The sequence below is a fragment of the Mytilus edulis genome, chromosome 2 (genome assembly GCF_963676685.1).
Source record: "Mytilus edulis chromosome 2, xbMytEdul2.2, whole genome shotgun sequence".
In the NCBI taxonomy this organism is placed as follows: Eukaryota; Metazoa; Mollusca; class Bivalvia; order Mytilida; family Mytilidae; genus Mytilus; species Mytilus edulis.
This window is the reverse complement of record NC_092345.1, coordinates 47,549,001-47,574,462: the sequence shown is the minus strand read 5'-3', so window position 1 is coordinate 47,574,462 and position 25,462 is coordinate 47,549,001. Positions and strand designations below refer to the sequence as shown.

At 33.6% G+C, this 25,462-nt stretch overlaps 2 protein-coding genes across 2 annotated transcripts in view; both read right to left on the bottom strand.

Moving 5' to 3' along the window:
• The window catches only part of LOC139512306 (uncharacterized), a 270,683-nt gene that overhangs the window by 40,179 nt on the left and 205,042 nt on the right, over window positions 1-25,462 (bottom strand). The window lies entirely within an intron of this gene.
• Window positions 23,832-25,462, bottom strand: part of LOC139510366 (uncharacterized) — an 80,534-nt gene continuing 78,903 nt past the window's right edge. The window contains exon 16 of the mRNA XM_071296948.1: window positions 23,832-23,857. Within this exon, the coding sequence (XP_071153049.1) occupies window positions 23,832-23,857 (26 nt within the window). The remainder of the gene's footprint in view (window positions 23,858-25,462) is intronic.

Genomic DNA, 25,462 nt, shown 5'->3' with positions numbered 1-25,462 from the left:
ATGTAGCAGACGATAACCTCTGTTTTCGGAACTACTATTCAATTTTAAAAATATCAAACAACAAAATGTTTTACCTTATTATTAGTAAAATCTGTACCATTAGGTGATACTTCAAGGAATATGCTTCCTTCTTCGTGTTGTGGTGCAGTACACGTGACATGGTTCCAAGCTTTCCATGTTCCATTGACTCTCTCTGAACCAAATTTACAAATGTACATATGTCCTGTCAAGTCCGGGAAATTGTGTCCCCATACATGAACCACTGTACCTCCTTTGTCTGATCCTTGATTGGGTACTACTTGTAAAGCCGTTATTAAGGGAAGACAGTCAGAACCATAGTAAGTCTCACTGCACTTGTCACACAAGTCGCCTGACCAGTTTACACCAATGCATTCACACATACCTATTAAGAACTATTTTATTAATGCGTTACCAGTTATATTGAACTAATGTTTAGAAGATGATGAGGACAAAAATTCATCTGCTTCGGTCTCATTTGTTTGCGTATATACAACCAATATGATACTTTTAAATTAAATTGAAGAAATTCTCATTTAAATCTCATTTAAGGATGTTCGCTTGTCTTGTTTTGGAAATATTTTTTGTCAGATTTTGGGAATCATCTGGTTTAATCCATTTGAATGCCTTAAAAACATTTGCCCATTGACTCCCATTTTTCTTTTCATTAATCTTTCACATGTATAATGGAAAGCCATCTGTAAAGTCTTATAAAATTTTAATTATTTTTTAATGGTTTTTGAGAACTTAAACATGTCAATGATAAAGCTATGAAAAGTCAAGACATTTTCCCTCCTACATTTCAAAGGCTAATGTCTCGAAAACAAGCACATTAACCTATATATATATTTTTTGCTCTTTTGATTCCTTCATTAATCCTCTATCAATATAAACTAGTGTTTTGAAAAGCTTATTATTTTTAAAATTGAGAAGCGAACTCCCTTAAGCAAACTAACAATCAAGTTTGATTGTTTTTTAGTATAAATAAATATGAATAAAAATATAACGGCATACCGGGAAGGTTTTTTTGGTGACAAATAAAGCTCCAATCATGATGTTTCAAGAGGGATTTTTACAGTAAATAAACTATGCCATTCATGATAACCTATAATGGGTAAATGTTTCAAAAATGTTAAACATGGTCTCTTTGCTTCAAATATTACAACACTTTTGGTTACTCTTGGCAGAATTATACATGCCTGGTAGCTAAGACATAGGATTTAATTTAAAGGAGGGCAGAATGAACTGTCAATTAAGATTAAAAAAAATTATTGTAAAGCAAAATTAATAAGCAGCATAATTTCATATAAAATGATATACCTGTTGTAAGGTTACAAGTACCATGTTGACAATCTGGACATTGGCTACAGAAAGGTCCCCAGTGTAATGGAACACACTGACTGCAGTCTTCACCAGTAAACGCTGATGCACATTTACACACTCCTGGCCTCAGACAGATCCCATGGCCACTACAATTCTTAACATCGCTGCAAGGGATTAAGACAAAAAACAAACTATGGAAAATATGTGCGTTTATTCTTTAAAATGTCTCACTTTACTGTTTGAATTGATAGTAACATGAGTAAGCAAAATATGTGTACATTTCTAAAATATATCTTGTGTACGTTTCTATTGTTTTTTTTAAACATGTTTGACATCAACACATTCTGTGTGCACCTGTCACAAGTCAAGTCCTGTAATGTAGTCGTCGCCGTTAAAGACATGTTTTAGTTTAATTATAGCCAATTGTTTCATGAATTTACTGCTTTATTTACAGTTGGTCATTATAAAAAAATCAGATTCTCTTCTTACTTGTTTCTTAATTGAGGAGTTTTTCGGGGTTTTTTATTATCAATATTTGTAAAAATATATAGTAAAATATAAAAAAAATAGCCATTAAAATTGGGTTGGTTGATAAAAATCTAGGAATTTGTTCATTAGGTTTGTCCTATAATTTGGTTTTCTGATATTAAATTGTAATGGCCCCAACACTAGCAAATCTGAGCTGCAAACTTGGGAGCTAAGAGTATGACCTTGCGATCTGACGTTTCATTATGAACGATCTGTGACCATAGGAAATTTTCAAAACTTAACTTGTAGGAATCACTTAAATTTCTTTACACGCGACCGGGTAACCTAGAGCATTTTGTTTAAGCAACCACTGGAGCCTTATGGTTTATGGCTGTGTACCTAATGATGCTTATCCCAACAATAAATAACAATTTAGAATATACTTCCAATATGAAACCCGTTTGTTGAAAATAGATGTATGTTTTTGTTTTGTTTAAAAGCATCTAAAGACATTACTGAGGCGATAGGAAGACGTTTTTAAGAAAAATCGCGAGGTATGCATTTAATATCTAATCTTGATTAAATAGAACTCTGATTCACATAAATTAATATAACAACTTTCCCATAATCAGTTATGTCAGGTACTTACATACATGAAGCTATAATACATGTTTCACCTTCCCAACCAGAGTGACAATCACATTTGTTTGGTCCAATACATTGCCCATTACCATAACAATGATTTACATCAGAACAGTCATATTCAGTACAGTTTTTTCCTGTCCAACCTTCAAAATGTGATATCAGTTTGAAAAAAAACTCAATTCATACAAATAATTGATTGCTTTTTGTTTTTCAATATATAACCCCAAACAAGCCAGTGACCATTACATAGTGCATGTCTTAGGGAAGTACTACTTACTACTATTATTTCTTATTTTTCAAATGAAAAGTAAGATGTTGTTACAAAATTTTGACAAATATTGTCTAGTAAGCTAAAAGCAGTATCATTACATATGAAATCAATTATACTTCATTTGATTTCTCTCAATCGACTTATGACTTTTGAATAGCGGTATACTACTGTTATCTTTAGTGTTCTAGCTCAAATTGGAATTGGAATCAGTTTTATATTGGTGTATCACACTAAAAGTAATAAATTGCAGTAATTTATACAAATCAATAATACATATTTTCAAGATATGTTGTCAACAACTTTCATTTAAAAATATTAAATATGTAAAATATGCATATAAAGCATAACTATTTCCACAAAGTAGGCACAAAATAAAAAATACGCTAATTAATTAGGTAGGCGGAGCTTATAATTCTTTTATATTAGGTTGTTTCATATGACATGGCTTGTTTTTATACCAACTTACAAGTTATGACATAATCAACAACTATGCATATTAAAAGCCTCTTATGTGTTACTCTGCTGATGTGAAATTTTAAATAACCACCAAGCATCTCGAATGCCATTCTATGATCCCTATAAAAATATTGTCAAACAGACATGACTTGAACAAATACCTGTTTTAAACCGTGAGAACTTTATCATTATTTTAGCCTATATACTAACTGTTTTCATTTTACAATAACTGAAGAGTACTTCTGATACCAATAACGCAAACACATTTCCTAACAAGAAATAACTAACTTTTAAACATATTAGAATCAAACAATTTTATTAAGAAAATCGTTACAACCTATTGTTCTACGTTGATGTCGTCTATAAAGCCTGTTAATTTAAATATTATTCATGTAACCTCATTGTTCATTTGAATAACCTGTTTTTGAACATTATCAATGTGCTATTGAATTAGGATCTTGGAACATTACTTTTATCGGTACAAATATTCCTTTTGTTTTTAGGTAACATAACCTCACGTCTGTTCCTACATTTTACATCATGTCATCAATATAATGTACTTATATATGTCATTGCACAAGGTCATACTTTTCTGTGTAGTAGGTGATACTTCGTGTTAGAGAGATTGATTTATTTATTAGTTGTAATTGGCTTTGAACTCTTATTCAGTAACTGAAAGACCATTCAATCGGTATTTTGTATCTTTTGTCCTTATGCTAGTTGTTAATGTGGTTTGTGCAAATCTGATTAGTCAAGCCATTTGCAACTTACAGTGAGTTTTTATATTGTGTTGTTACCCAACGTTCATAGATTAGGAGTTTGGATCAGCGTTGAAGAACATGTTTAAACTGTCACATTCTTTAGTTTCAATTGTTTCACGTTTTGTGTTAATTGTGCCTTTTTTAGCTGACTTTCCGTATATTTTTTTCCTGTTGTTGAAGGCCATATAGTGACCTTAAGTTGCCAAAGTTCTCATCTTTTGAACATTAGCAGGATTGTCTTATTTGCAAACATACAAAATATTAGATATTATTATAAATTAAGGAATGTATCTCCCTCATGCAAAGCTCTGATTCCTTTCACGAATTTGGCTATACTTTTTGGACCTTTTGGATTATAGCTCTTCATCTTTTATGTAAGCTTTGGATTTCAAATATTTTGGCTACGAGCATCACTGAAGAGACATGTATTGTCGAAATGCGCATCTGGTGCAACAAAATTGGTACCGTTGATTTTATTACTACCACTGGGTCGATGCCTCTGCTGGTGGACTATTAGTCCCCGAGGGTATCACCAGCCCAGTAGCCAGTACTTCGGTACTGGCATGAAAATACGGATTTTTTGTGTTTACTTATTAAAATTTGCTGTTACAAAATATTAGATATTATTATAAATTAAGGAATGTATCTCCCTCATGCAAAGCTCTGATTCCTTTCACGAATTTGGCTATACTTTTTGGACCTTTTGGATTATAGCTCTTCATCTTTTATGTAAGCTTTGGATTTCAAATATTTTGGCTACGAGCATCACTGAAGAGACATGTATTGTCGAAATGCGCATCTGGTGCAACAAAATTGGTACCGTTGATTTTATTAATATCTTTCATCTTTGATACTAATAAAACAACCCAACCTTCAAAAAGAACAAACATCCCTAATTCCCTTACCTGGAAAACACCTGCATCTGTTTGGGCTAACACATTGTCCTTGGCTGCTACAGTTGTTTACCAGAGAACAATCTAAAGTCCATTCTAATAATAATGGTGCAACAGTCACAGACATTAAACTTGGGTCTTGTCTTCTGTCATAAATTCTATCATAAACCAGTGATAGTGTCATGTTACCAAACCAATTCTTTGTAGCATTAATTGTTGCATCTCCTGCAAATCAACAGTGATAATATATTTAAGTCAAATGGAACTTCTAATTTAAAACAAATGTTGAATATTTTTTATATATTTGAATGACTATATTTAACTATTTAACAAGTGAACGTGATCTTTCTTTTTAAAAAAAAACTTTATATTATCAAAATCTTTATATATGAACTTCTAATGAATTATTGTCTTCCCGAATACTAATTCTCCAATATTTTCCCATATGCAGTAATCTTGACTAAGGGACATCTCGTTAGAACTTCGGTCACGTCACTGTGCAAACATGTAAGTGGAAAACCGTGATGAAGGAATGTAAACAAATGTGCAATAACTGATTCTTAATGAAAAAAATGTAACAACAAATTATTTACCAAGTGTCCAGGAAATGTGTGATAAACAAATGCATGAAATGGGAACGATCCGGTAAACTACGTATACAAACGCAAAAGTAATAATATAAATTAGCTCACGATCTACAATCACTGAATGACATATCATAAGTCGATAAAACATAATAGACACATTTACAATATGAACGAAAATGAAGTACATGGATGCCCTATCCGCATTATCATTTTCTATGTTCAGTGGACCGTGAAAATGGGATAAAATCTCTCATTTTGCATTAAAATTAGAAAGATCATATCATAGGGAACATATTTAAAACATTATTAGTATTCGGGAATTCAATAGAAGTACATATATGAAGATTTTGATAATATAAAGAATATTTTAAACATGTTGTGTCGTTGGTCTCCTCTTCTATTTAATGCGTTTCCCTCAGTTTTAGTTTGAAAACCGGATTTGTTTTTTTTTCTATCGATTTATGAGTTTCGAACAGCGGTATACTACTGTTGCCTTTATTTATACTTAGTTTCAAGTTGATTGGACGTCAACTTCATCAAAAACTACCTCGCCGAAAACTTTAATCTGAAGTGGGACAGACGAACGAATGAACGAATGAACGGACAATCTGAATTCTGTTACTGAATTCATAACAATGAACTAAATTTGTGTTTTTATAAGATAACATATATAATATTAAATGAAAAGTGAAAGTTTGGACTGTATTCATGATTGAACTTTTTACTATTTTATTTGGGCAAATGGTTGTAAAATGGCAAAGGAATGGGTGGCAAAGGAATAGTGTCAGTTACCTCCTTGCGTAAATAATCTGAAACAATGCGTGCTCTGTGTGGCTTAGCATTATCGTCAATGAATATTGGTGTAGTTGCAAGATTGTGATAGTCAAAATATGACACATCGATATCCCGGGTATGTTATCGCGATAATTTTGACACGTCATAGTCCCATCCAGAACATAAATGTCCATTTTGCAGTCAAATGAAAAGCATCTCCCAAATATCAAACCCTTACCACCAAATGCTATAATTCCAAGAATGTACTGTTTCCTGTACTCTGAGGAAGCTATACACGCATACGCTCATCAATATGATGTTGGAGGAATCTTCTCTCGTCAGACCAATGGACGTAGCGCCACTGTCTCAAAGTCCTATTGCGGTGAACAAGTGACCACTGATGTCGAGCTTGACGATGCCTACGATTCAGCACTGGTGTTTTTTGACTGGTCTACGGGCACGTAAATTAACACAATATAGTCTGCGATTAACACTTACATTTCATTGCACGAAACTTGCAAGGATAAAACTTTTATGTTGCTTTAAAAAAAACCTGTGTGTTAAGGTTTGTTAAGGTACCTAGTAATAGAATTTGTACCTGAAGTCTTACTTGTCGATTAACAATAGATTAACGAAATATATGGAATCAAAGCAGTATCAAATTTAATTTGAAAACAAAAAATAGAAAACAGTAAGGGATTAGATAAGATATTTCGACCATAGCCGACATGATTATCGATACAAGCCGTAGTGATTTATACAAAACAAACTTCATAATGTTGATAAACTGTTTTTCGCAATTTAAGACACACACAAAAAAATATATATATTACTTTAAGAACTATGTGTTGGTTATTATTTTACCTATTTGTTGATCATTAATTGCTATGTCTTAGGTAAATATGACGAGACACAGAGGATCCTTAAATATATCAATTTAGGTTTTGTTTTTTTACAAAAATGCTTTTGTAGCACAGTCTACAAACGTTCATATTTTTTATTTCTAAATATCTATGAAGTTGTCTCATCATATAATAAGGTACTAGAAACATGTGATACACTTTTTGTAGTACAAGTTATACCTTTTCATCACTTTCCTGCTTTCATTAATTTATTGATTTGGAAAACTTATTGATCTCAAATATGCTATACTATGAACTTTCTAATCTATTTCCTTACAGCATACATGTACCAGGGGGTATTTATATTCCATAAACCAAACATATGTTGTATATGGTTTAAAGGAATAATGAATTATTTTTCCAATGTGCAAAGAAATGATTCAAAGATTTCTTAACAACCTTCATATTAGCCGTATAACCAAAATGTCAAGAATGCTATCACAGCTGTAATTTTTAAACAGAAGGGATCACTGTGTGTTACTGATTATCTCGAAGAGCATAGTTCTGCAAACAAGGTACTATAATAACAGTCGGTGAATTCATACTTAATTAGTACCTACCAGAACCAGTAGTATAGAAATCAAATGTAGAACCATGGTTGTCAAAGATGTTCTGAGAAATGTTAAAGTATGACGTATCTAGAACCACTACACCACGAGATACTTTATTGAGGATGAGATTATTGAACTGCACTGTTCCCTTAGGGTTTACAAAATGACTGTGGCTTTTTAACTCTATAACACAATAACCATCTATTCCCATGAATTTGTTCGTAAATATGTCAAACACATGGTACGATATGTCACGGAATCCATCTGCAGAAATACTGAAGAAACATTTATCAATTGTTGGACATGAACTTCCTTTGAAATCATTGTCATGGAAACTTATATTAACACTGTCCCAAGTATTCAAGGTAACTCCACAGGTTTCAGTAAATTTGTTGTATCCAATATCAACAAACCGCTGTGCTCTGTTTTGAATGGTATAGGAAGTTCTTCGGTAATAAGGTACGTATATTTGCATTGCATTCTTCGCGATATTATTAAAGGAGTTGTCCCTTATTTGTATGCTGTTATGAGAGTAGTAATTATCAACTATAAGGTGAAAACCTGTCTGGGAATCAGTTACTTTTATATCATGTATTGTAATATTTCCAGCATAAGAATTGTGATTAAATTCTACATGGACTGCAAACAGTGAAGAATTCTTTATTCCAATATTATGCAATATTAAATGTCCAGTTTGATCAGTAATGAGTTGTATTCCTTCATATGAAGAGGATATATCTAGTCCAGTAAATGAAGCATTTATATATTTTGATAGAAAAAGACCATGGTTTACACAGTTATGAAACAAACTGCCATCAAAGTCAAATTTGCCTTCGGCACCTGAAAGCATTGACAAGCATGCACCATGACTGTTGTTAATGGTGATATTTTTCAAATCTAAAAATTTATCTTTTGACTGTATTCCAATCTCTGTATTGCTGATGTAAGCATCATGGAGTGTCACATTACCTATAAATAAACTAAATTGTTACATAAATAGATGTCTACAATATTAAAACTGTAATTAAAAAAGTTAAAATATTAGCATTGACCCTTTGACAAAAAAATATTAAAATTTCTAAAATCTTGAAACTCACACTTTTGCGGAATAAAATCGTTGGATATACATGTATCACAATTTGATAAACACTAATTGAGAAGCTAAATATTTCATTAACAATAGCATATGATTAAAAATGTAAAAACGTTCACATATTTTTCTAGTGTTACATTTTTGTTAAGTTAAATAGTTGATCCAATTGGTTGATATTAGTGTCATTTGAACTGTAAAACTTGTCATCACCCAGATTCTACCGGCAGGCGGTGACTACTCCGCATGCTAACATATTTGCCAATATTGAAGTACTGATCCTTTTTGTTTTGAAATTTTTGGGTCATATGAGTCAAGTGAGCTTACATTTAAGTTCGAAGAATCTAAGAATGTAACATATGTCATGTCCACATAAATTTTATTTTAAAGCTGCTCTGGAAAGTGCTCCTTGAAGACGATTGAATTGTTAAAGTCATTCATATAATGATAGCATTCATTAAAGTTTCCAAGACTATTAAACCTAGAACCCTTGTTTTGGTTGCTTCTTTTATAAGCAGTACTTTTACATCAAGGACACCATGAAAGGAAAATAGCATTAGAATATTATTTAGGGCTGCCGGTATAATGCTAAAAAAATCAGAAAACTTTACAGTTGGAAAAGTGAAATCTTTAATCTTGTATAAAGTTTATCTTCTTAACTGACTTTAGCTGTCAATTTCTGTATTCAGATATTGATATGAAGTAAAAGGATAATGCTAGATATATTTTTAGAACCTATATGCAATATTCTTCGTACAAAAAAAAATCAATCTGACTGGAAGATGATCATTAATGACTTTTGTTATAAAGATGAGTGTCTGCAAAATTCATTTAAAAGCAAAAAATCAAGTTATAAAAAAGATCCAATCGCAAAATAAGCAAGTTAATTATTTAAATCTAAATAAGGTCATTTCAATAGACCTTTTTGCTAGAATCTTCAATGTTTTCAAGTTGAAAGAAGCATATTCATCAGACTTTGTGTCTTATTCGAAAAAAAGCATGATTAGAAGGTTCTTATGGTGTAACTTGTACTGTATTGTAGCGCGCAAGAGCTATATGGCAAATAAGGTTGTCAGCAAACTACCAAACAATGAACGTACACAAGACCTTGACCCAAGACTAAATCTCAAAATCAAAACCAACTGAGGTGACACAATAAACCAGATATAATGACTGGAAAAGCAAACTCTATGTCTCGCTAGATTTGTTAAAATCTAAAGTAAAGGGAAATACGTTTTCAAGTTCAATACTTTATTATTGGCATGATGTTATGGTCACTTTCAATATATATAATGGACTATTAAGGACTACAGTTAACCAATAAAAATATGAATAACAATAGTGTGTTTATTATTTGACTAGGGTTTTCTTCAGATACACTGACACTGGTATATAACAATGAGACCAGTAGCAAATATTACATATAACAAAGAGACAAGTGTACTAGAGACTTTACTAGTAGCGTATGTCTAATATTAACAAGGTATATCTGAGGTATATATATATCACTTAAAGGTTTAACTGAGTACCTAACTTCTGAGTTTAAATTGGTAACGTTACATAGACAATAAGAATATTCAACAGTTTAATACACAAGAAAGTGTGCTAGCTGACCCTGTGCTAGAGCGTTATCAAGTGTACAAAATTTAGAGGCAAGTGTGCTAGCTGACCCTGTGCTAGAGCGTATGCCTAAGTTCTAAAAGGTTTTTAATGTATTTAACTCTTTATTATAAAGATTATAACTTTAGTACACAAGAAAGTGTGCTAGCTGACCCTGTGCTAGAGCGTTATCAGGTGTACAAAATTTAGAGGCAAGTGTGCTAGCTGACCCTGTGCTAGAGCGTATGCCTTAGATCTAAAAAGTTTTGTGTTTAATATGTTTTAAATATTTATGTTTAATACACCAGAAAGTGTGCTAGCTGACCCTGTGCTAGAGCGTTATCAGGTGTATAAAATTTAGAGAGGCAAGTGTGCTAGCTGACCCTGTGCTAGAGCGTATGCCTAAGATCTAAAGGTTTTTTAGTATTTACTTGTACATGAATGTACAAATAGATTTATGAAGAGAAAATCAATTAATCTCAGTTTATACAAATTTAAGCTATTATGACAATTGTGCTAGAGACTTTACTAGCAGCATATGCCATATAATTTATCTCAAAGTTTACTCAAAATAATGTTTATCTGTAACTTGGTTTTCTTATTTACTTCAAGACAATTGCTAGAGACTTTACTAGCAGTGTAGTCCTGAGACCCTTATCCTTATCTTTATCACTTTAACAGGACACATATACTAGAGACTTTACTAGTAGTGTATGTCTTTTGACTAATCTCCCTATTTATACAGTAACTGTTATTTAAACGGGACAAATGTACTAGAATCTTTACTAGTAGCGTAAGCCCTTTATCCTTATTCCAATTATTTTAATCAAGACAAAATACTAGAGACTTTACTAGTAGAGTATGTCTTTTAACTAATCTCCCTATTTATAGTTATTTAAACAAAACAAGTGTACTAGAGACTTTACTAGTAGCGTATGTTTTGTGTCCCTATTGCCTTATCTAATATTTTTAATTTGTGTAAATGTAGACAAGTGTACTAGAGACTTTACTAGTAGCGTATGTCTTGTAAAATAGAGGACAATAAAAGTGTAACAAAGAACTCTCAGATATACCTTTAAAATCCTATAACACAGCCTATAATTTAAACGCAAAAATAGTTTGATTGGCTTTGGACTCTTAAATAGAAAAATCTAACTTTCCGGTAAAATGTACTTAAACAAAACTTTACAATTCCAAAACAATGAAATTTTGAACCATAAATTCGTAAAACAGCCTTTAAAAGTTACTTTTGAAATGAAAATAAACTTCTTGAAATTATCATTAAAATCTCTGTAAAATTACGTTTTTCCAATAAGAAAATTTAGTTAAATAAATAAGTTTCTAAACGTAAAAATTGGCCTTACTTTCTAATAAAATTTTGGCAGCGGTTCAATCCCTAATAAAATGGCGTGAAAGTGACGTCAGTGCAGCGTTTTCGAAAGGTTATATAATACCCGCCACTGCACGACAGTGCAAATGTACCGCACAGGGGCATGCACGATACCCTTAAGTGCCCCCTTCTTGCACGGTGCACAGTAACCAATAGCCAATCAAAAAGCTCCATTCTTTAACAAGTTGAATCGACAAAGAATACAAAGTTATTAAAATATAAACTTTTACATTTTCTAACATTAATCGTAAAATAAAACATTTCTATAACAATTTCTACAAAAATTAAGGTAAAATACTTTATTCTTTTAATCAACCAATGAAATCGCTAGTCGTTCATCTGAAGTAATGGCGGATAGCGATACATGCTGTCTGTAACAGAAACGAAGATCGACAAGTTTAAGCAAAATGCATAACCTTCAGTGGGGAAAAGTAAATTCTCAAACTCAATTCGACTTTAGAAAAGAGTGTACATAAGTAAGTTTGGCTGTCATTGTCCAAAATTGACAGAAAGTATGTCTAAAGTGGCGTCGATCCCGAAAAAGTTACAGATGAAAAAGTACGGGAACTTTCTCAAAATAACAACAAGTCTCAAAATCTAAATATCACAACATTTCTCATTTTCTACCCATTTGTTGGTACAAGTCAATACACAACACAATTATTAAAGCATTTACTATGACTAGGTAAACATAAAAATATATGGAAAGTCATTTTAACAAAAATCTTGATGTTTACAATTTAGGCAAAAATGGAAACATTCCTGACATGGATTATTTTATGAAAATATCTCTTCAATGAACAATAAACAAACAGTTTAGTTATATTATCATAGGAACTTAGCACTCATATAGAATGAATAACATTATCAACAATTCAAAACATATATCTTATCTATAACAGGGAAATAACATATTTACAGCATAATATAAAAATAAAAAATATATGCCCTGGGGGTTACTTGTCACATTTTACCCCCCTGTTAAAATTTGTGTCCCCACAAATTGGACGGACTAGAAAACATCTTCTCCCTGTATCGTGTCACCTTTGAAAAGCTTTCCACATTTTCCAAAATTTATTACATCCAATTATTTATCTTGCAAATATCAAAAATTTATATTTATTGTCACCAAAATATTTCTTCAGCAAATTATGACTAGTGTTTAGTCATAAATAAATTAAAACAGAGACGTTTTCAAAAGTAAAGGTACGTATCTATAAGAAACTCATGAGTTAAGTACTAATTTCTTTACTTTACTATAATAATTTATCAGTAAAAATAATTTCTAAAATTTCTTTTCTAATAATGTATCACCATTTAACCAGATAAATCAACAACCATTATCCAATACAATATTAACTATATCATATTCCTTTACTTAAATACATACAATTTTAAAATACACAATAATAAATGATCGACCCTTTACCATGCTATAAGCAACACATAGCTAAATCTAAAATTATAATTTTCAGAATGACAGGAAATGCTATTGATCTAATGAATTTAACAGAAAATGATTGAACAGAAAGGTATGTTTTATTTAAGTGTAACAATTTGAATTAAACAATTATAAACTTGATTTCTGAAAATTTTTCAATACTTATAAAATCTATTGAATAAAACCATTATTTAGCTGGATAACATTTAAGAAAAATTTACTTTACTCTCCCTTATATAATTTCAAATTAATGTCATGATTTTCCACCATTTTACCCTAAATATTTACCCAAAATTTATAATACCCTTAATATAACAAGTTTATCTTCTTCTTTTTGCAGGTGGAAGTGGATGTCCAAATCTCTGTCTGCTAGGTGTTGGCGTCCGGCGCCTTTGCTGAATTCTGGATCTGTTTACGATGGTAGTTGTGTTCGGTCGATCGTTCTTTAATCTTCTGATTTCATCCCCTTGCTCCCTTACTACTGATCTCAAACCCTGTACCTGCGACACCAGACTTTCAATAACCGTGCCCAACTGGCCAATACTTTCTCTGGTCTTTGAATGCTCTGCCGCAGTATTCTCTAGTAAAGTGGATATTGACTGTTTCACCTCTCCCAGAGCAGAGCAATCAGATGAAGATGATGATGAAGATGAAGAGGACGATGAGGATGAATGAAGTTCTGGACCTTGGCTAAGAGGAACACCATTCCATTCTGTGGCTGGATGATTTGTTGATGGTGATACAGGTGGGTTGCTATCACCTAACAGCTGGGGCAACAAATTTTCCTCTTCCCCTATTTCTCTGTCTCTCATAATGATATTCCTCACTGGAGAGGCCAGTTCTGGTGTGGATATCAATGGCGATTCTGGTAAATCAAAAAAATCTATGGTGTTTGTGTATTGGAGGTCAACCCCAAGGGCAGCCTGGTTCTCCTGTATTATTTCCTGAACAATGTTGGTTTCTGTTGGCAAGGGAGGTGAAGCTTGGATGGAGGGTGATGACCAGTGTCCTGGGTTGAAGTCGAACGGAGGTGGAGGTAGAGATGAGGAAATATCAGATGGAGAAGTGTAATTTACAAACTGGACTGGTTCTGGTTCTGGTGGTGGCATAAAAGATGGTATGTAAACAGTGGCCCTTCCTACTGGCCGTTCTGGGATCACACATGTTGGTACAGTGGGAGGCGATACTCCACCAGTACTGCTTCCTGAACTCAATTCTACTGGGTCTATTGTAGTGCCCAAACCGGGTCTCTGCCTAGGCAGCAGTTTAAAATATCTTCCTGCCTGCGAGAAGTAAGGTGAATCTGAGATAAGAAAGTAGTCCTTGTCTGGCAAGGCAGAAAATCTATCCTTCAATGTCTGGTGAGGCCTATGAAAGTTCACATGCTGTCTCAGAGTATCCATGTTGGTGCATCTAAACTGGCAAAGTGTGCAGAAGTAAGGTGTTCTCGAAACTGACACATGGTTCACCAAAATGTGTGTTACAACTCTATGTTTCTGGCCCATATAAGCAGGAGAATCAGTACAGAGAAGACAGATGGTTGCCCTTCTCTTGGCCTTGGCGGCATCATACTGGAAACTCATCTAAAAAGAGTATAGGACCTTTAAACTCTTGTCCAGTTTAATAGGTCTGGTCCCAGAAATAACCTGGCAGTGTATCTGAAGTTTATTTTAGCTTTATACAGGGGAGATAATTATACCCTTAGCCAAAAGAAGGTACGTTTATATTACATACTTATTAAACGATATATAAAAATTTCATACACCAAGTTTATATTATTTAAAATAAAATTAATTACTTTACAATTTTTATATTGCTAAGCAAAATATAAATTTGATCCCTAACTTGTCAAGTTAGATTTCTTTGGAAGAATTCATAAAAATCATGAATTCAAATTTATTTCAAATTTGATATCTCTACTGATATTTACAAAAAAAAATTATTTTTATACTTTCAGTTCATCACTCAAGTATAGTACAGACAAAGGATAATGGAGTTTAACCGGCCATTAACAACAGTTAAGAAATAATTTGTTTTTCAACTATTTTCATCCACTTGGGTATTTTTTTACCAATGTAAGGTTTCAACTTGTTATGATTAATAACTTTTCTGGTTCCCTTAGCATCTAGTTGTATTTGAAAATTAATTTCATTCAACTTTTTGGTAATAAGGCAAGGTCCCAAGTATAGGGGTTGCAGTTTTGGACTTATGTCCCTCCTTGTCTCGTTTAAGTACCAAACTTTATCAAAAATATTATAAATGACAAAGTTTACTTTCTGGTCATAGTAATCTTTACGCCTTTTAGCATTTGCTGATAAATGTTTTCTGGCAACACTATGAACCTTTTGCAACCTCTCTCTTAATTCACAGACAAAATCGCCTGGATTTACTTGGACTTCACTTTGAACCAAAACTTTTGCTTGTGTCACCTCAACTGGAAACCTGATTTCCCTTCCTAACATCAACAAATTAGGAGTAAGACTGGTGGATTCATTCGGAGTAGACCGGTAAGCACCTGCAAGACAACCGAGATTTAAATCCCAGTCTGTCTGTTCACCTTGTAAATAAGATTTAATCATAGACAGTAAACTGCGATTAAATCGCTCTGTTTGACCATTACCCTTTGGATTTCTTACACTGGTTCTTGTTTTTCTAATGTCTAACATAGAACACAGTTCTTGAAAAATATCACTTTCATAGTTGCGACCTTGATCAGAGTGTAAGGCAAGTGGACAACCATAACGACATATAACATCATTTAAAATCAAGTAGGCACAGGTAACAGCAGTGGAGTCCGGTACAGGAAAAACCTCGACCCACTTTGTAAAATGGTCTGTTACCGTTAAATCATATTTATTATGTCTTGGTGTGACAGGAAGAGGGCCTAAAATATCAGTTGCCAATCTATCCCATGGTCCACCAGTAGGCATACTTCCTAAAGGGGCCCTGTATCCTTTTACTGGAGGTTTATTTGCCTGGCAAATATCACACTTTGCTAACCATATGGTGATGTCCTCTCTCATCTCATACCAATAAAATCTCTGTGAAAGCTTTGCCTTTGTCTTTTTCCTTCCCAAATGCCCAGATGTAATGGAATTATGCATTTGAGCTAAAATTTCAGGTTTCAATTTCTGTGGGGTTAAAAACTGTAATTGGTCAGCAGTTTCATCTCGCTTAGAGAATTCTTTAAAGAGTAAATTCTCTTTAAAAAATAAGGATTCCCAAAGGTGCCAATAATGTCGGGTAGCTGGACTCAAACTTTCCACATCTCTCCATGGAGGTCTCTTCCCATCTGTTTTCCATTTAAAAATATGGCCAATGGCTTCATCTTCCTCTTGTAATTTCTTTAGCTCTGGTATAGTATGTCCTGCTTCCCAAATGGTCCAAGTGTTAGCTTCCTCTGTCTGTTTCCTTGTCTTTACTACATTAAGACTTTTAAAAACTTTCTTTTCTTCTATAAAAGGGGGGGAAATCATGGAAGTCACCATGTCACGAGCTCTTCTTGTGCATTTAGCACAAGGACCACATTTCAAATATTCCATATGGTCTGTTTGGGGACAATCACACTCACGGGGGTTTATGCATCGTGACATAGCATCTGCATTTCCATGTTTGGGGCCTGGTCTATATTCTACAGTAAAATCAAAAGCGGATAGTATTTCAATCCACCGGGCAATCCTGCCCTTAGGCTCTTTAAGGCTAAATAACCATATCAAGGCCTGGTGGTCAGTCCTGACCATAAAACTTCTACCCAATAAATACTGCCTATAATATTCTATAAAATAACGGACTGCCAACAATTCTTTGTCTGTAATGCAATAATTGCACTCAGCTTTATTTAAGGTACGACTGCCATAAGCGATCACTCTGGGTCTTCCATCTTGAATTTGGCTCAAAACTGCTCCAATGGCAAAATCACTTGCATCCGTATCTAATATAAAATCTCCCTTGTCTAAAGGATATCCCATTATTTCTGGACTCATAAATACTTCTTTAAGTTGTTCAAAAGATTTTTGGCACTCATTCGACCAGATAAATGCATTTGACTTCTTAGTGAGCTCTGTTAAAGGCTTCACAAGAGAAGAAAAATCTTTAATAAAACGACGATAATAGCTACCCATCCCAATTAATTGACGGACTTCAGTTACATTTGTTGGCACTGACCAAGCTAAAATTTTGGCAATGTTATCTGGATTTGGTTGAACCCCTTTTCCTGATACAACATGACCAAGAAATGCAACTTCTGACTTTAACATAGTGCATTTTTCTGGTTTCAGCTTTAATCCTGCCTCCAAAATTCTAAGGAGCACCTCTTCTAGTCTTTCAATATGCTGGTCAAAACTAGGAGAGAAGACTATGATGTCGTCCAGATAAATTAGGCAAGTTTGCCACTGTAAACCGTTTAAAACTAATTCCATTAGTCTTTGACAGGTGGACGGCCCATTACAAAGACCAAAGGGGAGAGTTTTGTATTCAAATAGACCATACTTAGTCACGAATGCAGTCTTAGGGATGTCTTCTTTCTTTACGGGGATCTGATTGAAACCACTGATCAAATCGAAAATACTGAAAATGGTGGAACCACTCAAAGTATCGAGGCAGTCCTGTATGCGTGGAATAGGAAAACTATCGAGCCGACTTAGCTTGTTTAGCCTCCGAAAATCGCAGCATGGTCTCAGCTTACCAGACTTCTTCACAACCAAAACCAGTGGAGATGCCCATGGACTGTGCGATTTCTGGATAATCCCTTGTTGTAACATCTGGTCTACCAACTTCTTTTCTTCATTAGCGTAGGCCAAAGGTACTCTTCTTGGTGGCTGCTTTACTGGTCTGGCATCCCCTGTCTCTATACAGTGTTCTGTTAAATTAGTTAAACCAAGGTCCATGTCATTTTTAGAAAAAGCATTTGAAAATTTATTTAATAAATTACAAATAATATCACATTCTTCTGCTGAACGTTCTTTAGTAGATTCTAAAAATAAATCCTGTAAGTGATCAGGAACAATACCACTTTTCCCACCATCTGCAGTCCCTTTCTTTGAAATGTTCCTAATAATTCCAGTGTTGGTTTCCCACTGAACTGGTTTATGGTCACCTAATTTAATACGTCTAAGTACTGAAAAATTACTGACTTCAGCTTTATCTTCGCATGAAACTAAAATTTCTGGTTCCTTTATCAAGCTTTCAGCTTCTCCAATAACTGTATCTTGATATAAAGTAAACTCTGTATCAAAAGGGTTTAATATTCTAACTAAACTGGTTACATCTTTTTCAATGTTAACTATAGTAGGGGCCATAACAACGGGGTATCTCTGTAATATATCTTCAGTGGGGTCTAAAACAAAATCAAAGGATCCTAAAATTTGGTCATCTTCATATCTATCTATAAAAACATCTATAAGCATTTCACTTCTGGGCGGTATAGAAAAATTATCAGCTACTCTAATTTTTCTTACTCTTTCAGGTAAGCCAATTTGTTGACAGGGAATGGAAGTATCACCTAGCAGCATAATCCCATCGCTTAATCTTAAATTAGCTGGTCCACAATCTGCCTTCATAAGTACATCAAGACCCAACAAGGCTTCGTCCTCAATCTCTGCAACTACAACTTCAATCTCAAAAGGTAAATCTCCTAATTTGATGTCAAAAATGGCTTTCCCTAACTCATGTAGTGGTTTGCCATCGGCACTAGCCAGCATATTTGACTTCTTTAAGAGGGGTCTTTTAGCAAATGGTATTTGTTGAAAAGCCCTTCTCGATAACACTGTTCGAGAGGCCCCTGTATCAACTGTAAAATTCACTTCAGTGCCTTGCACATGACCCTCAATATAAACTCCTTCGCTGCGGAGTACTTGACGTCCAATAAATTGTGGACTAATCAAGTTTTGTTCACTGCTGTCGTCACAGCTTGAACATAAATTTTCATTCTCACCCTGTGAGAAATCAATAACCTCATTAAAACTACTTTTATTTCTACTCAAAACCTCTACTGAACTACTGCTGCTATGTGACACTTCTTTATTCTCCTCTCTCAAAATTTGACCTTTCTCCTGAAAACCCTGGGTCAGCTCCTGGTCATTGGAGTTGACCCTCTCTAGTTTAAAGCTATTTCAGGGAAAGACTCAGTTTTCCCTGACCTAAAATCTAGAGTTGGTGGAGTAACCTCCCTTGTTCTTCCTTCATTCCATGGTTGGCTTCTTTTAAAGTCGGGTTGTCTTTTTGGGTTACTAAAGCAGTTCCTGGCAAAATGTCCTGGCTGGCCACAATAATAACAAGCAAAATTTTTCTTTGTATCTTGACTACCATACCCCTGTTGACTTGGTGGATTTGCAGTATTTATGTTTTCTCTTCTATTGTAACTGTGAGAATCTGGTACATAATTTGGTGTGGAGCTAAAATGGGAGTTCCCCTGGTACCCATTTGGTTTCTGTATGTTTTCATCTCTCCTTTGCTCTTGGTTTACTCTCTTTATGATATCTTTAATTTGTTCAATATCTACAGTGGTGAATCCTGGTTTAGGAGGGTTAGGTTGGTCACTGTCTTCACTAAGTGATTGGTCATCTTGTTTCTTTCCTTTGTTTTTGCCCTTTTTACTGTAAGTTTTCTGTTTTCCCTTAACCTGCCTAACTTGCTTCTTAAATTTGCTTACTGTATGGTCTTCTTGTGGACTTATAGCTTCAGTAAAAGTGATAACTTCTTGCACTGCTTCTTCAATGGTGTTTGGTTCTTTATATAGCTCCACATGGACCCTACTGTCATGGTCAGAAAGTCCCATCAGAAATCTTTGTAACAGGTCCTCTTGCCTAATTTTCATATCTCTGTTTTTGTAAGCTTTGTCATAAATCCGTTTCAGCTCTGCTGCATAAGCCTCTGGTTTCTCGCCAGATTTCTGGTTTCGTCTATTAAACAATGTTTTGTAGTTTTTCTTAGTCTCGAAAGTTCCAAATCTGTTGTGTATCTCTTTGGTTAATCTAGTATAGCTTGATAATGTTCTTTGGGCAAGTTGATCAAAGGCAAAGTCACCTGCTTCTCCTTGTAGACGAGGAAGTAGCTCTGCTAATTTGGTGTTGTCGTCCCAATGACTCAGTTTAGAAACAGCTTCAAATCTATTGTAGTACACCTCCCATTTTTCTTTGCCTGTATAAGCAGGTAATTTAACATTACTAGACATAGCAGGTTTTCTTTTGGGTTCTGTTATGTAACATGTTTCTATACTGCCTTCTATAGAATCTTCATAGCTGCTTTCATCTGAACTATCATCACTGTCTGACTGGATGGCAAAGTTGGACATCACAGGATGTAATCTGCCTGGGTCACTTTTGGACTTTGTTGGTCTTTTCTTTGCTTTTCTAGTCTCCCCCTTTTCAGTTAACTTGGTATCACTGTGGAAACCCTTGAATGCTGATTGGATTGCTGTCACCAGTTGACCGGTCATTTCTTGAAATGCCCCTTTAATTATACCATAAACACCAGCTGTGTCACCATGACTTTGCATTTCAGGTTCTTCTCTCTCACTCTCTGTGTGGACTTCTCTCTTCCTGGACAGTCTCAAACTTCTTCTTGGTCTGATATCTGAACTAATTGGTATAGAGCTAGTGCTGGGCAAGTTTATCACGCTTACTTTTGGTATTACTGTAACATCTCTGTCGTCAGTTTCTGGCTCTGAAAAGTCTGTGTACATATTACAATCTGTGTCAGTCTCGATGGCATCCGTCTCTGTGTCTATTTCGCTTCTTTCACCTGGTCTGGGTAGTGCTGGATTCTTCCTTTTTACCATATTTAAAAGATATTCGTATCACTGGATCCGCAAATCAAAAACAGATCCCACCGAGGATGCCAAAAATGTAGCGCGCAAGAGCTATATGGCAAATAAGGTTGTCAGCAAACTACCAAACAATGAACGTACACAAGACCTTGACCCAAGACTAAATCTCAAAATCAAAACCAACTGAGGTGACACAATAAACCAGATATAATGACTAGAAAAGCAAACTCTATGTCTCGCTAGATTTGTTAAAATCTAAAGTAAAGGGAAATACGTTTTCAAGTTCAATACTTTATTATTGGCATGATGTTATGGTCACTTTCAATATATATAATGGACTATTAAGGACTACAGTTAACCAATAAAAATATGAATAACAATAGTGTGTTTATTATTTGACTAGGGTTTTCTTCAGATACACTGACACTGGTATATAACAATGAGACCAGTAGCAAATATTACATATAACAAAGAGACAAGTGTACTAGAGACTTTACTAGTAGCGTATGTCTAATATTAACAAGGTATATCTGAGGTATATATATATCACTTAAAGGTTTAACTGAGTACCTAACTTCTGAGTTTAAATTGGTAACGTTACATAGACAATAAGAATATTCAACAGTTTAATTCACAAGAAAGTGTGCTAGCTGACCCTGTGCTAGAGCGTTATCAAGTGTACAAAATTTAGAGGCAAGTGTGCTAGCTGACCCTGTGCTAGAGCGTATGTCTAAGTTCTAAAAGGTTTTTAATGTATTTAACTCTTTATTATAAAGATTATAACTTTAGTACACAAGAAAGTGTGCTAGCTGACCCTGTGCTAGAGCGTTATCAGGTGTACAAAATTTAGAGGCAAGTGTGCTAGCTGACCCTGTGCTAGAGCGTATGCCTTAGATCTAAAAAGTTTTGTGTTTAATATGTTTTAAATATTTATGTTTAATACACCAGAAAGTGTGCTAGCTGACCCTGTGCTAGAGCGTTATCAGGTGTATAAAATTTAGAGAGGCAAGTGTGTTAGCTGACCCTGTGCTAGAGCGTATGCCTAAGATCTAAAGGTTTTTTAGTATTTACTTGTAAATGAATGTACAAATAGATTTATGAAGAGAAAATCAATTAATCTCAGTTTATACAAATTTAAGCTATTATGACAATTGTGCTAGAGACTTTACTAGCAGCATATGCCATATAATTTATCTCAAAGTTTACTCAAAATAATGTTTATCTGTAACTTGGTTTTCTTATTTACTTCAAGACAATTGCTAGAGACTTTACTAGCAGTGCAGTCCTGAGACCCTTATCCTTATCTTTATCACTTTAACAGGACACATATACTAGAGACTTTACTAGTAGTGTATGTCTTTTGACTAATCTCCCTATTTATACAGTAACTGTTATTTAAACGGGACAAATGTACTAGAAACTTTACTAGTAGCGTAAGCCCTTTATCCTTATTCCAATTATTTTAATCAAGACAAAATACTAGAGACTTTACTAGTAGAGTATGTCTTTTAACTAATCTCCCTATTTATAGTTATTTAAACAAAACAAGTGTACTAGAGACTTTACTAGTAGCGTATGTTTTGTGTCCCTATTGCCTTATCTAATATTTTTAATTTGTGTAAATGTAGACAAGTGTACTAGAGACTTTACTAGTAGCGTATGTCTTGTAAAATAGAGGACAATAAAAGTGTAACAAAGAACTCTCAGATATACCTTTAAAATCCTATAACACAGCCTATAATTTAAACGCAAAAATAGTTTGATTGGCTTTGGACTCTTAAATAGAAAAATCTAACTTTCCGGTAAAATGTACTTAAACAAAACTTAACAATTCCAAAACAATGAAATTTTGAACCATAAATTCGTAAAACAGCCTTTAAAAGTTACTTTTGAAATGAAAATAAACTTCTTGAAATTATCATTAAAATCTCTGTAAAATTACGTTTTTCCAATAAGAAAATTCAGTTAAATAAATAAGTTTCTAAACGTAAAAATTGGCCTTACTTTCTAATAAAATTTTGGCAGCGGTTCAATCCCTAATAAAATGGCGTGAAAGTGACGTCAGTGCAGCGTTTTCGAAAGGTTATATAATACCCGCCACTGCACGACAGTGCAAATGTACCGCACAGGGGCATGCACGATACCCTTAAGTGCCCCCTTCTTGCACGGTGCACAGTAACCAATAGCCAATCAAAAAGCTCCATTCTTTAACAAGTTGAATCGACAAAGAATACAAAGTTATTAAAATATAAACTTTTACATTTTCTAACATTAATCGTAAAATAAAACATTTCTATAACAATTTCTACAAAAATTAAGGTAAAATACTTTATTCTTTTAATCAACCAATGAAATCGCTAGCCGTTCATCTGAAGTAATGGCGGATAGCGATACATGCTGTCTGTAACAGAAACGAAGATCGACAAGTTTAAGCAAAATGCATAACCTTCAGTGGGGAAAAGTAAATTCTCAAACTCAATTCGACTTTAAAAAAGAGTGTACATAAGTAAGATTGGCTGTCATTGTCCAAAATTGACAGAAAGTATGTCTAAAGTGGCGTCGATCCCGAAAAAGTTACAGATGAAAAAGTACGGGAACTTTCTCAAAATAACAACAAGTCTCAAAATCTAAATATCACAACATTTCTCATTTTCTACCCATTTGTTGGTACAAGTCAATACACAACACAATTATTAAAGCATTTACTATGACTAGGTAAACATAAAAATATATGGAAAGTCATTTTAACAAAAATCTTGATGTTTACAATTTAGGCAAAAATGAAAACATTCCTGACTTGGATTATTTTATGAAAATATCTCTTCAATGAACAATAAACAAACAGTTTAGTTATATTATCATAGGAACTTAGCACTCATATAGAATGAATAACATTATCAACAATTCAAAACATATCTCTTATCTATAACAGGGAAATAACATATTTACAGCATAATATAAAAATAAAAAATATATGCCCTCGGGGTTACTTGTCACATTTTATTGAAATAAGATAAGCCATGTAAGGAATTGTGATAACACTATTAGTACTACAAAGGGTTTGAATCAGATGTCTAGATAAATTGATATTGAAATACATTGTAAAGCCCTACAGTCTTATTGTTGATCTAAGATGAACAATGTTATCAAAGGAAATATAGTTGCTTACATGAACCTAATGCTCAAAAGAATCGGGTATAGAAAAATACAAACTACTGGAAAACAATTATGTAACTAAGCAGTACATGTGCATCAGTTGTGAGTGTGAAACATGAATCAGATATGTTAATAATGGCTGAATTAATAACACATTACCAGTTGTAATGAGACACAGTTTGATACTGATTTTTATATAAAGTAGCTATTAAAGTAACTCATGAGCTATAAATCACTAGAAGTTTAAATTTATGAGCATATTGAAGCCGGAAATTGTTTTTATCAATAAGAAAATAAGCAAAAAGCGTGTGTGACATCATCAGATTGGAAGAATACTCAAGTTTATCAAAGAGAAATGGTATCAATGATGTTATTCTCATCTAGATATATTCATTACAAGCTCTAAATTTTTAGTTCAGTTTGTATTCAAGACTTAAAACAGTATTTGGTCTAATAAGTTATACAATCTATAGGCTAATGAACCCTGAAATATGATAACTATTGAACAGTTGGTTAATATTTCCAACAATTTAAACTCTTTGATTTCAAAAGCCTATCGCAATTTGGTTTAATAGAATCTTTAATGAAACTTAAATGGTTGAAAACAACATTAACAACTAAGTCACAGTAGTACGATCAGGCTTTGCTGTCATACAGATCTCGAGTGCGAAAGTTGTAGAAGTTTTTTATTTTTTATTTTTTAAGTTGAAAACAGACTTCATTCCTGTTTAAATGGTTGAACACTTGTTATTGTTATGGCCCTTTATAGCTTGCTATTCGGTGTGAGTCAAGTCTCCGTGTTGAAGGCCGTACTTTTACCTATAATTATTTACTTTTACAAATTGTGACGTGGATGGAGAGTTGTCTCATTAGCACTCATACCACGTCTCTTATTTGCCTGTATTGCTGCAGGTCAGAAATTGAGGACGAATGCTATTTCTTCCACCCATGTCATGCTTATCGCTTTTTTCTCAACTAAATTGCATTCAATAATACAGCTGAGGTATATAAATGATAAGCATTGGTTTACCAGTATTAAAAAAAAATAAAAAAATAAAAATTGATGCATAAATAAATCAAAGAGATGTGTACATGAACGTTAACTACTTTACAAGAATAAATCATATGACGTGTAGTTTTTTTTCATATGAAAGTCATGTTTACTGCAAAATAATGCTATGAATGTCCGCATACCATCATTGTGATGGAAAGACACCTTCTTAACCCTCTCATTGACGGAATTAATGGATTTTAAAATGAAGTCTTGCCAATGTAAATGTGTTTGCACAAATAAAAAACGTCTATTGTCTAAAGACACATTTTTTTTGTTCTTTTTAAGATTGAATTTTAAAGGTAATATGTAGCTGAATAA